This window comes from Oncorhynchus nerka, linkage group LG4 (genome assembly GCF_034236695.1).
Source record: "Oncorhynchus nerka isolate Pitt River linkage group LG4, Oner_Uvic_2.0, whole genome shotgun sequence".
NCBI classification, from domain to species: domain Eukaryota; kingdom Metazoa; phylum Chordata; class Actinopteri; order Salmoniformes; family Salmonidae; genus Oncorhynchus; species Oncorhynchus nerka.
Window position 1 is genome coordinate 5,427,881 of NC_088399.1, and position 20,142 is coordinate 5,448,022.

Here is a 20,142-nt window from a genome sequence, read left to right on the forward strand (position 1 = left end):
CGCTCAAGTCTTTTAGTACTATATCTCTTGACACAATGATGAAAATAATCATGGCCTCTAAACCTTCAAGCTGCATACTGGACCCTATTCCAACTAAACTACTGAAAGAGCTGCTTCCTGTGCTTGGCCCTCCTATGTTGAACATAATAAACGGCTCTCTATCCACTGGATGTGTACCAAACTCACTAAAAGTGGCAGTAAAAAGCCTCTCTTGAAAAAGCCAAACCTTGACCCAGAAAATATAAAAACTATCGGCCTATATCGAATCTTCCATTCCTCTCAAAATTTTAGAAGGCTGTTGCGCAGCAACTCACTGCCTTCCTGAAGACAAACAATGTATACGAAATGCTTCAGTCTGGTTTTAGACCCCATCATAGCACTGAGACGGCACTTGTGAAGGTGGTAAATGAAATTTTAATGGCATCGGACCGAGGCTCTGCATCTGTCCTCGTGCTGCTAGACCTTAGTGCTGCTTTTGATACCATCGATCACCACATTCTTTTGGAGAGATTGGAAACCCAAATTGGTCTACACGGACATGTTCTGGCCTGGTTTAGATCTTATCTGTCGGAAAGATATCAGTTTGTCTCTGTGAATGGTTTGTCCTCTGACAAATCAACTGTAAATTTCGGTGTTCCTCAAGGTTCCGTTTTAGGACCACTATTGTTTTCACTATATATTTTACCTCTTAGGGATGTTATTCGAAAACATAATGTAAACTTCCACTGCTATGCGGATGACACACAGCTGTACATTTGAATGAAACATGGTGAAGCCCCAAAATTGCCCTCGCTAGAAGCATGTGTTTCAGACATAAGGATGTGGATGGCTGCAAACTTTCTACTATTAAACTCGGACAAAACAGAGATGCTTGTTCTAGGTCCCAAGAAACAAAGAGATCTTCTGTTGAATCTGACAATTAATCTTAATGGTTGTACAGTCGTCTCAAATAAAACTGTGAAGGACCTCGGCGTTACTCTGGACCCTGATCTCTCTTTTGAAGAACATATCAAGACCATTTCGAGGACAGCTTTTTTCCATCTACGTAACATTGCAAAAATCAGAAACTTTCTGGCCAAAAATGATGCAGAAAAATTTATCCATGCTTTTGTCACTTCTAGGTTAGACTACTGCAATGCTCTACTTTCCGGCTACCCGGATAAAGCACTAAATAAACTTCAGTTAGTGCTAAATACGGTTGCTAGAATCCTGACTAGAACCAAAAAATTTGATCATATTACTCCAGTGCTAGCCTCTCTACACTGGCTTCCTGTCAAAGCAAGGGCTGATTTCAAGGTTTTACTGCTAACCTACAAAGCATTACATGGGCTTGCTCCTACCTATCTCTCTGATTTGGTCCTGCCGTACATACCTACACGTACGCTACGGTCACAAGACGCAGGCCTCCTAATTGTCCCTAGAATTTCTAAGCAAACAGCTGGAGGCAGGGCTTTCTCCTATAGAGCTCCATTTTTATGGAACGGTCTGCCTACCCATGTCAGAGACGCAAACTCGGTCTCAACCTTTAAGTCTTTACTGAAGACTCATCTCTTCAGTGGGTCATATGATTGAGTGTAGTCTGGCCCAGGAGTGGGAAGGTGAACGGAAAGGCTCTGGAGCAACGAACCGCCCTTGCTGTCTCTGCCTGGCCGGTTCCCCTCTTTCCACTGGGATTCTCTGCCTCTAACCCTATTACAGGGGCTGAGTCACTGGCTTACTGGGGCTCTCTCATGCCGTCCCTGGGGGTGCGTCACCTGAGTGGGTTGATTCACTGTTGTGGTCAGCCTGTCTGGGTTGGCGCCCCCCTTGGGTTGTGCCGTGGCGGAGATCTTTGTGGGCTATACTCAGCCTTGTCTCAGGATGGTAAGTTGGTGGTTGAAGATATCCCTCTAGTGGTGTGGGGGCTGTGCTTTGGCAAAGTGGGTGGGGTTATATCCTTCCTGTTTGGCCCTGTCCGGGGGTGTCCTCGGATGGGGCCACAGTGTCTCCTGACCCCTCCTGTCTCAGCCTCCAGTATTTATGCTGCAGTAGTTTATGTGTCGGGGGGCTAGGGTCAGTTTGTTATATCTGGAGTACTTCTCCTGTCCTATTCGGTGTCCTGTGTGAATCTAAGTGTGCGTTCTCTAATTCTCTCCTTCTCTCTTTCTTTCTCTCTTTCGGAGGACCTGAGCCCTAGGACCATGCCCCAGGACTACCTGACATGATGACTCCTTGCTGTCCCCAGTCCACCTGGCCATGCTGCTGCTCCAGTTTCAACTGTTCTGCCTTACTATTATTCGACCATGCTGGTCATTTATGAACATTTGAACATCTTGGCCATGTTCTGTTATAATCTCTACCCGGCACAGCCAGAAGAGGACTGGCCACCCCACATAGCCTGGTTCCTCTCTAGGTTTCTTCCTAGGTTTTGGCCTTTCTAGGGAGTTTTTCCTAGCCACCGTGCTTTTACACCTGCATTGCTTGCTGTTTGGGGTTTTAGGCTGGGTTTCTGTACAGCACTTTGAGATATCAGCTGATGTACGAAGGGCTATATAAATAAATTTGATTTTGATTTGACCTACCTAGGAGTGTATAACTCTCCTGTGAACCTGTCTCTGCTACATTACTCTGTGTGTGTTTGCAGGTGCACGTTTACCTAACACGGTGTAGGACTCTCCAGTGAACCGGTCTCTGCTACATTACCTAACACGGTGTAGGACTCTCCAGTGAACCGGTCTCTGCTACATTACCTAACACGGTGTAGGACTCTCCAGTGAACCGGTCTCTGCTACATTACCTAACACGGTGTAGGACTCTCCAGTGAACCGGTCTCTGCTACATTACCTAACACAGTGTAGGACTCTCCAGTGAACCGGTCTCTGCCTCCTCTGATGGCAGGCGACCGAGTCGTCAACGTCCTCTTGGGAGACGGAGTTCCACTTCTACAACAGAGAGGAAGGACAGACGTTACAACACACAGACGTTACAACACACAGACGTTACAACACACAGACGTTACAACACACAGACGTTACAACATACAGACGTTACAACATACAGACGTTACAACACACAGACGTTACAACACACAGACGTTACAACACACTGATGTTACAACACACTGACGTTACAACATACAGACGTTACAACATACAGACGTTACAACACACAGACGTTACAACACACAGACGTTACAACACACAACACACAGACGTTACAACACACTGACGTTACAACACACTGACGTTACAACACACTGACGTTACAACACACAGACGTTACAACACACAGACGTTACAACACACAGACGTTACAACACACAGACGTTACAACACACAGACGTTACAACACACAGACGTTACAACACACAGACGTTACAACACACAACACACAGACGTTACAACACACTGACGTTACAACACACTGACGTTACAACACACTGACGTTACAACACAAAACACACAGACGTTACAACACACAGACGTTACAACATACAGACGTTACAACACACAGACGTTACAACACACAGACGTTACAACACACAGACGTTACAACACACAGACATTACAACACACAGACATTACAACACACAGACGTTACAACATAAAACACACAGACGTTACAACACAAAACACACAGACGTTACAACACAAAACACACAGACGTTACAACACACAGACGTTACAACATAAAACACACAGATGTTACAACACACAGACGTTACAACATAAAACACACAGACGTTACAACATAAAACACACAGACGTTACAACATAAAACACACAGACGTTACAACACACTGATGTTACAACACACAGACGTTACAACACACTGATGTTACAACACACTGATGTTACAACACACAGACGTTACAACACACTGATGTTACAACACACTGATGTTACAACACACTGATGTTACAACACACAGACGTTACAACACACAGACGTTACAACACACTGATGTTACAACACACAGACGTTACAACACACTGATGTTACAACACACTGATGTTACAACACACTGATGTTACAACACACTGACGTTACAACACACAGACGTTACAACACACAGACGTTACAACACAAAACACACAGACGTTACAACACACAGACGTTACAACACACAGACATTACAACACACAGACATTACAACACACAGACGTTACAACACAAAACACACAGACGTTACAACACACTGACGTTACCCTAACGATGAGTAATACAGTACAACAGACAAGACAGTCAAGTGAACAAGGATGCTGTGGAGAAGCCCACTTCCTTTCAGCTAGATATCCAGCCCCAAGGACCAAGAAGATGGAGTTTTCCCACAGATGTGACTGGTATGAAGATAAACAACAACCCTTGCGTGCAGTATGAAACAAACGGATAAAGACGGTCGAATGCAGTGGTGATAGACACAAACAGACACTTTTCATATATCATGAATGGTAATTGATACTTTTCTACTATTTCCATAAGGGTTACTACACTAGAATTCAATGTGAGGTCCATAAGGGTTACTACACTAGAATTCAATGTGAGGTTCATAAGGGTTACTACACTAGAATTCAATGTGAGGTCCATAAGGGTTACTACACTAGAATTCAATGTGCCAGATAGTGAGATCCATAAGGGTAACTACACTAGAATTCAATGTGAGGTCCATAAGGGTTACTACACTAGAATTCAATGTGAGGTCCATAAGGGTTACTACACTAGAATTCAATGTGCCAGATAGTGAGATCCATAAGGGTTCCTACACTAGAATTCAATGTGAGGTCCATAAGGGTTACTACACTAGAATTCAATGTGAGGTCCATAAGGGTTACTACACTAGAATTCAATGTGAGGTCCATAAGGGTTACTACACCAGAATGATTTAACATACTATGAATAGTCAGTGTCTCTACCTCGGAACTGCAGCTCCATTTCTTTCATTCTATCTCGCTCTCACACACTCACACACACACACACACGATTGTACTCACACACCGGAGAGACTTGGGTCACTGTTTTCATGAATATATAATCTGGGCCTATAAGTGTTGAAAATTCAAAATATTGTCAGGAAATGAAGCTCAAGCACCATGGAGATAATAGCATTTGTGTGTTACATAAATTACATGTAAGTTTATTTACAACAACAGAAAAACACACTGCGATTTGACATACCAGGTATCAAGCAGAAATGGACTTGAAAAGTCTTTACAAATTTACAGTATCGTATTTATGCTCATATATATTATGTTAACTAATAACAAAGAAAAGTTTTGGAATTGGCCCAACTGACACCAAATTAAATCTGTGTGTCATGAAACCCTTTGGATGGATGCTTTCAGAATGTCAGCTAGCTAGTACACAGTGCAGGTGTTAATCACGACCAGAGGGACCACCTAAGGGCCAATTTATCCCTGGTAGATTTAAAAACAGCATAATTCTCCGGTTCTGGTGAGAACTGGCAAAATGTTCCACAAACTCGTCCATGTTGAGGGAGGTCCTCTAAATCTGACACGTATGTCTGAGCAAAGGCAAACAGAAGCTCCTCATTCAAGAAAGTTGTACTGTTTGGGTTGAGAGGCTGGACACCTTTGCATTATCTCACAATTCTTCTTTGAAAAACGCCTCTGCAGCTCAGCGGTGAGACTGTCAAGCACCTGATAAAAGACAGCTCTATGGAAGCTCTTCACCATCACTTTGGTCACTATTTTTCTGTCCTACATCAACAATGAGTTTTGAAATCTTAAGCTTCTCTTAGGCCAGGACCTGTACGTTTAGCCAAAATAACAATGATTTATGACAGTGGCATCTGTTCACAGTTCGAAGCCAATCCGCCCATCCTCTAACATCTTTACACACTGTTTGTACACTTATTTTGCAGTGCTCTGCAATCTCTTCAATGTCCTGTAGCTCTGTCAGAACTGCTTGAAGCCTGTCCCTCAGATTTACGGCATGCCATGTATCCGCATGCCAACCTTACATCCGTAAGTCTCCGTGGTTCCCTGGGCTGCTGCTGCGGTTTCAGGTCTTTCTGAACGGCGAGCCACTTGAGATGAACGTACGAGCCAGATAAAGTTTTATAAAGCTTCTGCAGGAGAGAACAAAAAAGTTAACAGCCTCTGGCACTGATATTGACAAGAACCAAATTCAAAACAATGTGCATTACAATGCACATAAAAATGCTAATCTTGCACTGTTTTTTAAATCCGTACAGACACACCAGAATGCTTTCCGCTCATGACGGATGCACCGCCACAGCCTCGCCCCACCAGATTATTTCTGTAGTCCAGACCGTGTTTTTCCAAGGCAATCAACGTGAGACCGGCTGCATCTAAGCTTTCAGATGACTGAAAGTGTAAAAAAAAGTTTTCATGGATAGTTGTAACAGTACCTCACAACTAAAGACGTTTGTTTGGTTTCATCTGAAATTACACTAAAAACTTTATTTCACTTTGTACCATCTCAGCCCTCAAGAAGTTCGTCCTGGATTTGGTGGCTTGTGTTTCTTTTCTCTATGAGAGGGTCATTCTTTCTCTATGAGAGGGTCATTCTTTGCTATTTCCTCTAAGGTTGTCAAAAAAATGACCCTTGTTGTGAGAGTCATCAGGCTCCCTCCACTTTCTTTTTCCGGTTTAATTGACCCTGTGCGAAAATAAGACAGTCTATGGTTACATCTAAGCATCCAATTACCCACATTTTAGTCCAATCTCAACCTTAATTACTAATCCCCATTTTCATAAGTGTACCTTAAAATCAACTACCAGCCTAAGTTAGATCATGGCTAGCTCTACTCTGCAGTAAGTAACTGAGCTAGCTATAATTTCTAACACCTTTACGGTAGCAAACAGGCTAACTGCAAATTGTGGTCATATTTTGGGTAACATTAACAGATTGATAGTAACAATTGTTTGTTTTGAGTTCAAGTACGAAAATCTAACTGAGTTAATGGATTTCAATTTGCTGAATGTTAACTTGCTGAACACTGACAGGTGTAGCCTACTAGTTACGCCACATTAGCTAAACATTCGTATACTGTAATTTACGACACTGCATGGTATATGTTTGTATTACTAGCACAGATGTAAACATAATGTTAGGCTAAATTGGGAACCATTCTCTCTTATCTGATTAACTGTCTGTTAATGGAGCCAGAGGTCTAACTTTAACTTACACAGTGACTTAACTTTCATAAAAGTTGTTCAGGAAACCTGAACCCGATGCTAAACCTTAAAACTTACCTCAAATATGATGCTTTCGCCAATCGCGAAAAGAGCTCGTGGAGCTGTGGAAATATTCTCTCTTCTTCTTCTGTATGTTCTTCTTATTCTTCTGTATCTCACAACCAACGTTAATATTCTCTCTTCCTCACCTTCGGTTTGAAAACTGCGCCGCCGAACGTCAAAATAAATGATTCTTTCAACAAGAGGTGAAATGAGATGTCAATCAGCAATCAAACTACCAGTAGCGAATGAAATGTTGGGGTGGCACCCTGGGTTGCCAATCAGATGTCAGGGGTTTCCAGTTCCACCCGGACACCCCTTTGGCTCCGCCCCTGCTTCACAGCAATTGCTAGCTAGCCGAAAATTAGGCTCAGCTAAATACAAATCTCCCTAGATACATCCGCGTCCGTAGTCAATGTCATGAGATTTGTAAACGAAAGGGGAATATAGTAACATGAATAGAATGGAGTTCCCGTTTAAAAGTTCTGGTGCAGCCCAGAAATGTCCTTATCCAGTTGGTGTGAAATAGGCATTATCTAACAGACCTGCTAACTTTCTTTGTTGTTACTTTTAAGGTTCGGAACCAACATGCAGGAAGAGAGGGAAGGAGCTCAGGGACCAGCTCCACTATTCACAGCCCAGTCGAGAGGGAAGGAGCTCAGGGACCAGCTACACTATTCACAGCCCAGTCGAGAGGGAAGGAGCTCAGGGACCAGCTCCACTATTCACAGCCCAGTCGAGAGGGAAGGAGCTCAGGGACCAGCTACACTATTCACAGCCCAGTCGAGAGGGAAGGAGCTCAGGGACCAGCTCCACTATTCACAGCCCAGTCGAGAGGGAAGGAGCTCAGGGACCAGCTACACTATTCAGTCAGCCCAGCTACACTATTCGAGAGGGAAGGAGCTCAGGGACCAGCTCCACTATTCACAGCCCAGTCGAGAGGGAAGGAGCTCAGGGACCAGCTACACTATTCACAGCCCAGTCGAGAGGGAAGGAGCTCAGGGACCAGCTACACTATTCACAGCCCAGTCGAGAGGGAAGGAGCTCAGGGACCAGCTACACTATTCACAGCCCAGTCGAGAGGGAAGGAGCTCAGGGACCAGCTACACTATTCACAGCCCAGTCGAGAGGGAAGGAGCTCAGGGACCAGCTCCACTATTCACAGCCCAGTCGAGAGGGAAGGAGCTCAGGGACCAGCTACACTATTCACAGCCCAGTCGAGAGGGAAGGATCTGAGGGACCAGCTCCACTATTCACAGCCCAGTCGAGAGGGAAGGAGCTCAGGGACCAGCTACACTATTCACAGCCCAGTCGAGAGGGAAGGAGCTCAGGGACCAGCTCCACTATTCACAGCCCAGTCGAGAGGGAAGGAGCTCAGGGACCAGCTACACTATTCACAGCCCAGTCGAGAGGGAAGGAGCTCAGGGACCAGCTCCACTATTCACAGCCCAGTCGAGAGGAGCTCAGGAGCACTATTCACAGCCCAGTCGAGAGGAAGGGAGGGAGCCAGCTCTACACTATTCACAGCCCAGTCGAGAGGGAAGGAGCTCAGGGACCAGCTACACTATTCACAGCAGGGACCAGTCGAGAGGGAAGGAGCTCAGGGACCAGCTCCACTATTCACAGCCCAGTCGAGAGGGAAGGAGCTCAGGGACCAGCTACACTATTCACAGCCCAGTCGAGAGGGAAGGAGCTCAGGGACCAGCTCCACTATTCACAGCCCAGTCGAGAGGGAAGGAGCTCAGGGACCAGCCACTATTCACAGCCCAGTCGAGAGGGAAGGAGCTCAGGGACCAGCTCCACTATTCACAGCCCAGTCGAGAGGGAAGGAGCTCAGGGACCAGCTACACTATTCACAGCCCAGTCGAGAGGAAGGAGCTCAGGGACCAGCTCCACTATTCACAGCCCAGTCGAGAGGAAGGATCTCAGGGACCAGCTCAGGGACACTATTCACAGCCCAGTCGAGAGGGAAGGAGCTCAGGGACCAGCTCCACTATTCACAGCCCAGTCGAGAGGAAGGAGCTCACTATTCACAGGGAAGGACCAGCTCCACTATTCACAGCCCAGTCGAGAGGGAAGGAGCTCAGGGACCAGCTCCACTATTCACAGCCCAGTCGAGAGGGAAGGAGCTCAGGGACCAGCTCCACTATTCACAGCCCAGTCGAGAGGGAAGGAGCTAGGGACCAGTTTCTATCAGGGACCAGCTCCACTATTCACAGCCCAGTCGAGAGGGAAGGAGCTCAGGGACCAGACACTCCACTATTCACCAGCCAATTCAGCCCAGTCGAGAGGGAAGTTTCAGGGACCAGCTCCACTATTCACAGCCCAGTCGAGAGGGAAGGAGCTCAGGGACCAGTTTCCACTAGCCCAGTCGAGAGGGGAAGGAGCTGGGGACCAGCTACACTATTCACAGCCCAGTCGAGAGGGAAGGAGCTCAGGGACTTAACTATTCACAGCCCAGTCGAGAGGAAGGAGCTCAGGGACCATCACTAGGCCCAGTTCACAGCTATTCACAGCCCAGTCGAGAGGGAAGGAGCTCAGGGACCAGCTCCACTATTCACAGCCCAGTCGAGAGGGAAGGAGCTCAGGGACCAGCTCCACTATTCACAGCCCAGTGTCGAGAGGGAAGGGCTCAGGGACCAGCTCCACTATTCACAGCCCAGTCGAGGTTGGAAGGAGCTCAGGACCAGCTACACTGTTTCACAGCCCAGTCGAGGGAAGGAGTTTCAGGGACCAGCTCCACTATTCACAGCCCAGTCGAGAGGGAAGGAGCTCAGGGACCAGCTCCACTATTCACAGCCCAGTCGAGAGGGAAGGAGCTCAGGGACCAGCCACACTATTCCAGCCCAGTGAAGGAAGGGGACCAGCACTATTCACAGCCCCGAGAGGGAAGGAGCTCAGGGACCAGCACACTATTCACAGCCCAGTCGAGAGGGAAGGAGCTCAAGGGACCAGCTCCACTAGCCCAGTCGAGAGGGAAGGAGCTTCACAGCCCAGTCGAGAGGAAGGAGTTCAGGGACCAGCTCCACTATTCACAGCCCAGTCGAGAGGGAAGGAGCTCAGGGACCAGCTCCACTATTCACAGCCCAGTCGAGAGGGAAGGAGCTCAGGGACCAGCTACACTATTCACAGCCCAGTCGAGAGGGAAGGAGCTCAGGGACCAGCTCCACTATTCACAGCCCAGTCGAGAGGGAAGGAGCTCAGGGACCATTCTCAGGGACAGCTATTCACAGCCCAGTCGAGAGGGAAGGAGCTGGGAAGGAGCTCAGGGACCAGCACTATTCACACTTTTCAGGGACCAGCTACACTATTCACAGCCCAGTCGAGAGGGAAGGAGCTCAGGGACCAGCTACACTATTCACAGCCCAGTCGAGAGGGAAGGAGCTCAGGGACCAGCTACACTATTCACAGCCCAGTCGAGAGGGAAGGAGCTCAGGGACCAGCTCCACTATTCACAGCCCAGTCGAGAGGGAAGGAGCTCAGGGACCAGCTACACTATTCACAGCCCAGTCGAGAGGGAAGGAGCTCAGGGACCAGCTACACTATTCAGCCCAGTCGAGAGGGAAGGACAGACCAGCTCCACGTTGTTGGAAGGAGCTCAGGGACCAGCTCCACTATTCACAGCCCAGTCGAGAGGGAAGGAGCTCAGGGACCAGCTACACTATTCACAGCCCAGTCGAGAGGGAAGGAGCTCAGGGACCAGCTACACTATTCACAGCCCAGTCGAGAGGGAAGGAGCTCAGGGACCAGCTACACTATTCACAGCCCAGTCGAGAGGGAAGGAGCTCAGGGACCAGCTACACTATTCACAGCCCAGTCGAGAGGAAGGAGCTCAGGGACCAGCTCCACTATTCACAGCCCAGTCGAGAGGGAAGGAGCTCAGGGACCAGCTCCACTATTCACAGCCCAGTCGAGAGGGAAGGAGCTCAGGGACCAGCTCCACTATTCACAGCCCAGTCGAGAGGGAAGGAGCTCAGGGACCAGCTCCACTATTCACAGCCCAGTCGAGAGGAAGGAGCTCAGGGACCAGCTCCACTATTCACAGCCCAGTCGAGAGGGAAGGAGCTCAGGGACCAGCTCCACTATTCACAGCCCAGTCGAGAGGAAGGAGCTCAGGGACCAGCTCCACTATTCACAGCCCAGTCGAGAGGGAAGGAGCTCAGGGACCAGCTCCACTATTCACAGCCCAGTCGAGAGGGGAAGGAGCTCAGGGACCAGCTCCACTATTCACAGCCCAGTCGAGAGGGAAGGAGCTCAGGGACCAGCTCCACTATTCACAGCCCAGTCGAGAGGGAAGGAGCTCAGGGACCAGCTCCACTATTCACAGCCCAGTCGAGAGGGAAGGAGCTCAGGGACCAGCTCCACTATTCACAGCCCAGTCGAGAGGGAAGGAGCTCAGGGACCAGCTCCACTATTCACAGCCCAGTCAGCCAGGGAGCCCACTATTCACAGCCCAGGAAGGAAGGAGCTCAGGGACCAGCTCCACTATTCACAGCCCAGTCGAGAGGGAAGGAGCTCAGGGACCAGCTCCACTATTCAGTCGAGAGGGAAGGAGCTCAGGGACCAGCTACACTATTCACAGCCCAGTCGAGAGGGAAGGAGTTCAGGGACCAGCTCCACTATTCACAGCCCAGTCGAGAGGAAGGAGCTCAGGGACCAGCTCCACTATTCACAGCCCAGTCGAGAGGAAGGAGCTCAGGGACCAGCTCCACTATTCACAGCCCAGTCGAGAGGGGAAGGAGCTCAGGGACCAGCTCCACTATTCACAGCCCAGTCGAGAGGAAGGAGCTCAGGGACCAGCTCCACTATTCACAGCCCAGTCGAGAGGAAGGAGCTCAGGGACCAGCTCCACTATTCACAGCCCAGTCGAGAGGGAAGGAGCTCAGGGACCAGCTACACTATTCACAGCCCAGTCGAGAGGGAAGGAGCTCAGGGACCAGCTACACTATTCACAGCTCAGTCGAGAGGGAAGGAGCTCAGGGACCAGCTACACTATTCACAGCCCAGTCGAGAGGGAAGGAGCTCAGGGACCAGCTCCACTATTCACAGCCCAGTCGAGAGGGAAGGAGCTCAGGGACCAGCTCCACTATTCACAGCCCAGTCGAGAGGGAAGGAGCTCAGGGACCAGCTCCACTATTCACAGCCCAGTCGAGAGGGAAGGATCTCAGGGACCAGCTCCACTATTCACAGCCCAGTCGAGAGGGAAGGATCTCAGGGACCAGCTCCACTATTCACAGCCCAGTCGTGTTCCATGTATTTACATCCTTGGACTTTATGAAACTTCATGTATAGATTTTTTTATTTTTACGTAGAAATAAAAAAAAGGAAATATATGGTTTAAACACATCTTTAATGTTTATTTGTTTTAGCTGTTAGTGATTAAGTGTTATTAACATATTGGTGTTTACATCATTAAGTCTTTATGTTTGTGTTATGAATGATCAAAGGTGTCTGACTTTATAGTAAGAACAGCGGCAGTGTTTCTGTAGGTTGGGGGCTTCATCAAGGTTAGTGTTTCTATAGGTTGGGGGCTTCATCAAGGTTAGTGTTTCTATAGGTTGGGGGCTTCATCAGGTTAGTGTTTCTATAGGGGGGGCTTCATCAAGGTTAGTGTTTCTATAGGTTGGGGGCTTCATCAAGGTTAGTGTTTCTATAGGTTGGGGACTTCATTAAGGTTAGTGTTTCTATAGGTTGGGGGGCTTCATCAAGGTTAGTGTTTCTATAGGTTGGGGGCTTCATTTAGGTTAGTGTTTCTGTAGGTTGGGGGCTTCATTTAGGTTAGTGTTTCTATAGGTTGGGGACTTCATTTAGGTTAGTGTTTCTGTAGGTTGGGGGGCTTCATTAAGGTTAGTGTTTCTGAGGTTGGGGGCTTCATTAAGGTTAGTGTTTCAGGAAGGGGTTTCATTAAGGAAACACAGTGTTTCTATAGGTTGGGGGCTTCATCAAGGTTAGTGTTTCTATAGGTTGGGGACTTCATCAAGGTTAGTGTTTCTGTAGGTTGGGGGCTTCATTAAGGTTAGTGTTTCTATAGGTTGGGGTTTCATCAAAGGTTAGTGTTTCTATAGGTTGGGGTTTCATCAGGTTAGTGTTTCCAGGTTGGGGCTTCATCAGTGTTTCTATAGGTTGGGTGCTTCATCAAGGTTAGTGTTTCTATAAGTTGGGGGCTTCATCAAGGAGTGTTTCTATAGGTTGGGGGCCATTAAGGTTAGTGTTTCTATAGGTTGGGGGCTTCATCAAGGTTAGTGTTTCTATAGGTTGGGGGTTTCATCAAGGTTAGTGTTTCTACAGGTTGGGGGTTTCATCAAGGTTAGTGTTTCTATAGGTTGGGGTTTCATCAAGGTTAGTGTTTCTATAGGTTGGGGCTTCATCAAGGTTAGTGTTTCTATAGGTTGGGGGCCTTCATCAAGGTTAGTGTTTCTATAGGTTGGGGGTTTCATCAAGGTTAGTGTTTCTATAGGTTGGGGGCTTCATCAAGGTTAGTGTTTCTATAGGTTGGGGGCTTCATCAAGGTTAGTGTTTCTATAGGTTGGGGGGTTAGTGTTTCTATAGGTTGGGGTTTCATCAAGGTTAGTGTTTCTATAGGTTGGGGGTTTCATCAAGGTTAGTGTTTCTATAGGTTGGGGGTTTCATCAAGGTTAGTGTTTCTATAGGTTGGGGCTTCATCAAGGTTAGTGTTTCTATCGGTTGGGGGTTTCATCAAGGTTAGTGTTTCTATAGGTTGGGGGCTTCATCAAGGTTAGTGTTTCTATAGGTTGGGGGCTTCATCAAGGTTAGTGTTTCTATAGGTTGGGGGCTTAATCAAGGTTAGTGTTTCTATAGGTTGGGGGTTTCATCAAGGTTAGTGTTTCTATAGGTTGGGGGCTTCATCAAGGTTAGTGTTTCTATAGGTTGGGGGCTTCATCAAGGTTAGTGTTTCTATAGGTTGGGGGCTTCATCAAGGTTAGTGTTTCTATAGGTTGGGGGCTTCATTAAGGTTAGTGTTTCTATCGGTTGGGGGTTTCAGTGTTTCTGTAGGTTGCTCCCAAGTGGCACAGCAGTCTAAGGCACTGCATCACATCCGGCCAGGATTGGGAGTCCCATAGGGCGGCGCACAATCGTCCCAGCGTCATCTGGGTTTGGCCGTGGCAGGCCCCCCGTCCCAGCAGGAGGCTTTTGGGTAGGCTGTCATTGTAAACATGAATTTGTTCTTAACTGACTTGCCTAGTTAAGTAAAGGTTAAATAATAATATTAAATAATAATATTTATGAACCCTTTATAAAGCACGGAATATGGTTATAGATGCTTAGTAACACTTTTATGTAGAGCTTATGAAGGCACTATGAAGTCTTTATAAGCAGAACCTAATTTAAAGCTTTTTTTTCTGAGAGAGCATTGTAATCGTGGCTGTGATCGTTGTTGTGATCGTTGTTGTAATCGTGGCTGTGATCGTTGTTGTAATCGTGGCTGTGATCGTTGTTGTGATCGTTGTTGTAATCGTGGCTGTGATCGTTGTTGTGATCGTGGCTGTGATCGTTGTTGTAATCGTGGCTGTGATCGTTGTTGTAATCGTTGTTGTAATCGTTGTTGTGATCGTTGTTGTGATCGTTGTTGTGATCGTTGTTGTAATCGTTGTTGTAATCGTTGTTGTGATCGTTGTTGTGATCGTTGTTGTAATCGTGGCTGTGATCGTTGTTGTAATCGTGGCTGTGATCGTTGTTGTAATCGTTGTTGTAATCGTTGTTGTGATCGTGGCTGTGATCGTTGTTGTGATCGTGGCTGTGATCGTTGTTGTAATCGTTGTTGTAATCGTTGTTGTAATCGTGGCTGTGATCGTTGTTGTGATCGTTGTTGTAATCGTGGCTGTGATCGTTGTTGTAATCGTTGTTGTAATCGTGGCTGTGATCGTTGTTGTAATCGTGGCTGTGATCGTTGTTGTAATCGTGGCTGTGATCGTTGTTGTAATCGTTGTTGTAATCGTGGCTGTGATCGTTGTTGTAATCGTTGTTGTAATCGTGGCTGTGATCGTTGTTGTAATCGTGGCTGTGATCGTTGTTGTAATCGTGGCTGTGATCGTTGTTGTAATCGTGGCTGTGATCGTTGTTGTAATCGTGGCTGTGATCGTTGTTGTAATCGTGGCTGTGATCGTTGTTGTAATCGTGGCTGTGATCGTTGTTGTAATCGTGGCTGTGATCGTTGTTGTAATCGTGGCTGTGATCGTTGTTGTTATTGTGGTTATGCTCGTTTTGTTTTTGTGGACATGATATGGAATGAATGAAAACAATGGATATTACAGCCAGAACACTAGAAATGTTACTCACCAAAACCATTCGTTGCAAGCAGGGAAAAAATGGGTAAAAACCAAATCAATGACGTGCTACTAACTATACATTGTCACAGAGATTGGTTGGCTGAAGGTAGAGGTTCATTTGATTTGATTTTGCCAACATTTATTTTAGAAGGAGAGGGAGAAAATAAAGAAAGGTTTTTAGAAAGAGAAACAGAGTTAGGATGTCATTTACAGATGGATCTTCTCTCAGGACAGAATAAGATGTAATCATTTTCTTTGTTTGTGGGCGGCAACCATGTCCCGTTTAAGCAAATCAAATGTGCCATTATTTGGACCAAGTCAAGAGTTGGTAAACAGCTACCCTCTCCATCTGTAGGGGCCTAGTGAAGTTAGTCACACAGAAACCACACGGATTCTCAATATCAAGACAACTTCAGGACGTTGATTCTCACAGACCTCAACGAGCAAAAAATACAATTTGCTGAAAGAAATCTGTGAACTGTTCACACAAAAACCTGGAAGGGACTTGATGAATAAAACATATTTAATGTTTGGAGCGTACGAACACGACCATAAGCGGTCTCTACCTAATGCAATGCCACAGGTTACAGGTGGCCCAATGCTACATCCAGGTGGCCCAATGCTACATTCAGGTGGCCCAATGCCACAGGTTACAGGTGTCCCACCTGGATGTAGCATTGGGCCACCTGGATGTAGCGTTGGGCCACCTGGATATAGCGTTGGGCCACCTGGATATAGCGTTGGGCCACCTGGATATAGCGTTGGGCCACCTGGATATAGCGTTGGGCCACCTGGATGTAGCGTTGGGCCACCTGGATGTAGCGTTGGGCCACCTGGATGTAGCGTTGGGCCACCTGGATGTAGCGTTGTGCTACCTGGATGTAGCGTTGGGCCACCTGGATGTAGCGTTGGGCTATATCCAGGTGGCCCAAATGCTACATCCAGAGACTACTACGGGAACTATGAATTCTCTATTTAAAACGGGGCCATCCGCAGTTGAAACAATAACAAAGCATCCTCCCCGCGCCTGTTTCGGGTAAAAAGCTGTATGTAACCACTCAAATGTATAGACAGAGCTATGGACACAAGGACTGACCATCCATGATATCAAACTTATACTTTTAACCATATTATGAGACGATATAGTTTTTGTTTACAAGCATTGGAGTAAAACAAGCTTATATTTTGGATTCTCTTGGGGATGAGCTAGGCTTATTAGTAAAAAAGAAATTACGTAGCCAGCTAGATGTAGCCAGCTGGATGTAGCCAGCTAGATGTGGCCAGCTAGATGTGGCCAGCTAGATGTGGCCAGCTGGATGTAGCCAGCTAGATGTCGCCCTTTAAGACGGAGCCAGCTAGATGTCGCCAGCTGGATGTAGCCAGCTAGATGTCGCCAGCTAGATGTCGCCAGCTAGATAGCCAGCTAGAGCCAGCTAGATGTAGCCAGCTGGATGTAGCCCTTTACGACGGAGCCTCCTCTTCTAAGAGTATCAACACTGCAGCTTGTAAAACTTCTATCACTTGAGGAAATGAGATCTCAACTTGGCAGACAGTGTCTGTAGTAACAACGCTGCAAGTGGATTGGCCTTTTGACCAATCAGATAAAGGGTGTCCTGTGGAAACACAGCCCATGAGAACTAATGAAAGAAGAATGTGGGAGAAAAAGCAGTTGAATGGTAGCCTGGTCCCAGACCTGTGTGTGTCCTGTCACACCAAATGTGACAATGACCATAGAAGTTGGAAAGATATCACACAGATCTAGGTCCAGGCTATTTCAAAGGGAGTTCCAGGTAAAATCAGGATTAGGCCTAATCCCAAATGAATCCCTAGACCCTAAATCCTATTTTGATAGCTAAGAGGATTTGACAGGTGCAGTCAATATGGTAATAGATCCCTCTTTCCCTCTGATTGGCTTATCGAAGTGTCTACATATTGCTTTATACCAATCAAATCCTCTCAGATCTCCACAAGGGCCTAGGGATCCATTTGAGACACATCCTAGTTCCAGTTCAGTTCTCACCTGCCCTTGTTCTCCTTGCCCTTGACCTTGCTCTCCAGCCCCTTGCCTCCCTGGGGATCCCACTCCACAGTCCTGTCCTCTACCTTCAGGTTCAGATGGGACGACGATGAGTCAAAGCCGAAGTTAAATGCTGGGGAAGGGAATCAAACACAAGACATAGCAGGCATTTTCTTACATTTCTGTTGTCGGGAAAAACATTTTAGTCAAATAACTTTATATCAATATTGGAATGACTATGTAATTAAAGACAACATCGTGCAACCGTCTTACCTCTGGTTTCCAGGGTAACTAACCGTCTTACCTCTGGTTTCCAGGGTAACTAACCCTCTTACCTCTGGTTTCCAGGGTAACTAACCGTCTTACCTCTGGTTTCCAGGGTAACTAACCGTCTTACCTCAGGTTTCCAGGGTAACTAACCGTCTTACCTCTGGTTTCCAGGGTAACTGGATCCGAGTATTCTCCAGCTGCCGCCTTGTTGCATGCTCGTACCCGGAAGTTCATGAACTTGGAGTCAAACTTTAACCCTGGGGGACGAGTAGCATATGATCTGCATTGGTTCATAATGTTCTATAGGTAAACAAGCTTTTACACTTTGATAAAAGTTACAAAGTTTTATGGTAAAGCAAGACTGGACTGTTCACGTGTTAAAACACAGGAAGATACATGAAGACAGTACAGTCTTATAGCCTGGTCCCAGATCTGTTTGTGCTGTTTTGCCAAGTGGCGGTAGGTAGCCCCTCGTTAGAGCGTTGGGCCAGTAACCGAAAGGTTGATGGATTGAATCCCCGAGCTGACAAGGTAGAAATCTGTCGTTCTGCCCCTGAACAAGGTAGTTAACCCACTGTTCCTAGGTCGTCACTGTAAATAAGAATTTGTTCTTAACTGACTTGCCTAGTTAAATAAAGGTAAAAAAATAAAAAAAAAAGTGTCATGAAAATGGCCATTGGAGTTGGCACAAACAGATCTGGGCCCAGGCTACAGTAGGCCTCAACTGTCAGTTTTGTACCTGACAGTGAGTATTCTGTGGTCTTGATGTCGTCCACCACCTCCCAGCACCGCTGGTCTTTGATACGTGGCAGCCCTTCGTGGTCGGTCTTTCTGTACTCCAGTATGTAGTGGTCTATCTTGCTGTCCTCCACTGGCATCTTCCAGGCTACGGACACAGTGTTGTCTAACACCAGACAGTCCCCTACCTCCATCTCTGGTGCCCAGGGGACTGGAATGACAGAGAGGAAGGCATCTTTAAAAGCTGGACAAGATCTTTGCATAGGAAGATATTGAGTCTATAAATGAGTCTTTTTTTGGACAATGTTCTAACTTCATCAATTTGTACATATGACAATAAATAATTCATGCTGTTTTTAATTCAAATTTGTTATAATAATAACATTTTAAAAAAGAGGAGTGTGACAGATGTCTTATTAATATGACAGTAGACACCTGGTACCAACACCCCCTGGTACCAACACCCCCTGGTACTAACACCCCCGGGTACTAACACCCCCTGGTACCAACACCCCCTGGTACTAACACCCCCCTGGTACCAACACCCCCTGGTACCAACACCCCCTGGTACTAACACCCCCTGGTACTAACACCCCCGGGTACTAACACCCCCTGGTACCAACACCCCGGGTACTAACACCCCCTGGTACCAACACCCCTGGTACTAACACCCCCGGGAACTAACACCCCCTGGTACTAACACCCCGGGTACTAACACCCCCTGGTACTAACACCCCCGGTACCAACACCCCCTGGTACCAACACCCCTGGTACCAACACCCCCGGTACCGACACCCCCGGTACCGACACCCCCGGCACCGACACCCCCGGCACCGACACCCCCGGCACCGACACCCCCGCTACCGACACCCCCGCTACCGACACCCCGGTACCGACACCCCCTGGTACCAACACCCCTGGTACTAACACCCCGGGTACTAACACCCCTGGTACTAACACCCCCTGGTACTAACACCCCTGGTACTAACACCCCCTGGTACTAACACCCCGGTACTAACACCCCCTGGTACCAACACCCCTGGTACTAACACCCCTGGTACCAACACCCCCTGGTACCAACACCCCCTGGTACCAACACCCCTGGTACTAACACCCCTGGTACTAACACCCCCTGGTACTAACACCCCCTGGTACTAACACCCCCTGGTACTAACACCCCCTGGTACTAACACCCCTGGTACTAACACCCCCTGGTACTAACACCCCCTGGTACTAACACCCCCTGGTACTAACACCCCCTGGTACTAACACCCCCTGGTACTAACACCCCCTGGTACTAACACCCCCTGGTACTAACACCACTGTGGATCAGATGGTTTACTTATTATAATAGTTAGAGAGCTTCCATTGACTAAGTTACCCTAGAGGTCAGGGTCACACCACTGGTACTAACACCCCTGGTACTAACACCCCTGGTACTAACACCCCTGGTACTAACACCCCTGGTGTTAACAGCAGCCTTCAGGTTCTAGAGGTCAAGGTCACACCACTGGTGTTAACAGCAGCCTTCAGGTTCTAGAGGTCAAGGTCACACCCCTGGTACTAACAGCAGCCTTCAGGTTCTAGAGGTCAGGGTCACACCACTGGTACTAACACCCCTGGTACCAACA

At 47.4% G+C, this 20,142-nt stretch overlaps 1 protein-coding gene and 1 long non-coding RNA gene across 4 annotated transcripts in view; both read right to left on the reverse strand.

Annotated features, from left to right (window-relative positions):
* Positions 1 to 20,142, reverse strand: part of LOC115127348 (FSD1-like protein) — a 94,115-nt gene that overhangs the window by 8,209 nt on the left and 65,764 nt on the right. For 2 of the 3 annotated variants that reach the window (XM_065017170.1, XM_065017168.1), the window contains exons 7-10: positions 18,513 to 18,722; positions 17,932 to 18,030; positions 17,507 to 17,636; positions 2,824 to 2,921 (exon numbers count right to left, since the gene is read on the reverse strand). In XM_065017170.1, the coding sequence (XP_064873242.1) occupies positions 2,824 to 2,921; positions 17,507 to 17,636; positions 17,932 to 18,030; positions 18,513 to 18,722 (537 nt within the window). The remainder of the gene's footprint in view (positions 1 to 2,823; positions 2,922 to 17,506; positions 17,637 to 17,931; positions 18,031 to 18,512; positions 18,723 to 20,142) is intronic. The other variant, XM_065017169.1, reaches the window with a different exon arrangement.
* Positions 5,081 to 7,799, reverse strand: LOC115124736 (uncharacterized). Its single transcript, XR_010463729.1, has 2 exons — positions 6,437 to 7,799; positions 5,081 to 6,325 (listed from the first exon to the last, which is right to left on the reverse strand). It is a non-coding gene; the product is annotated as an uncharacterized LOC115124736 (long non-coding RNA).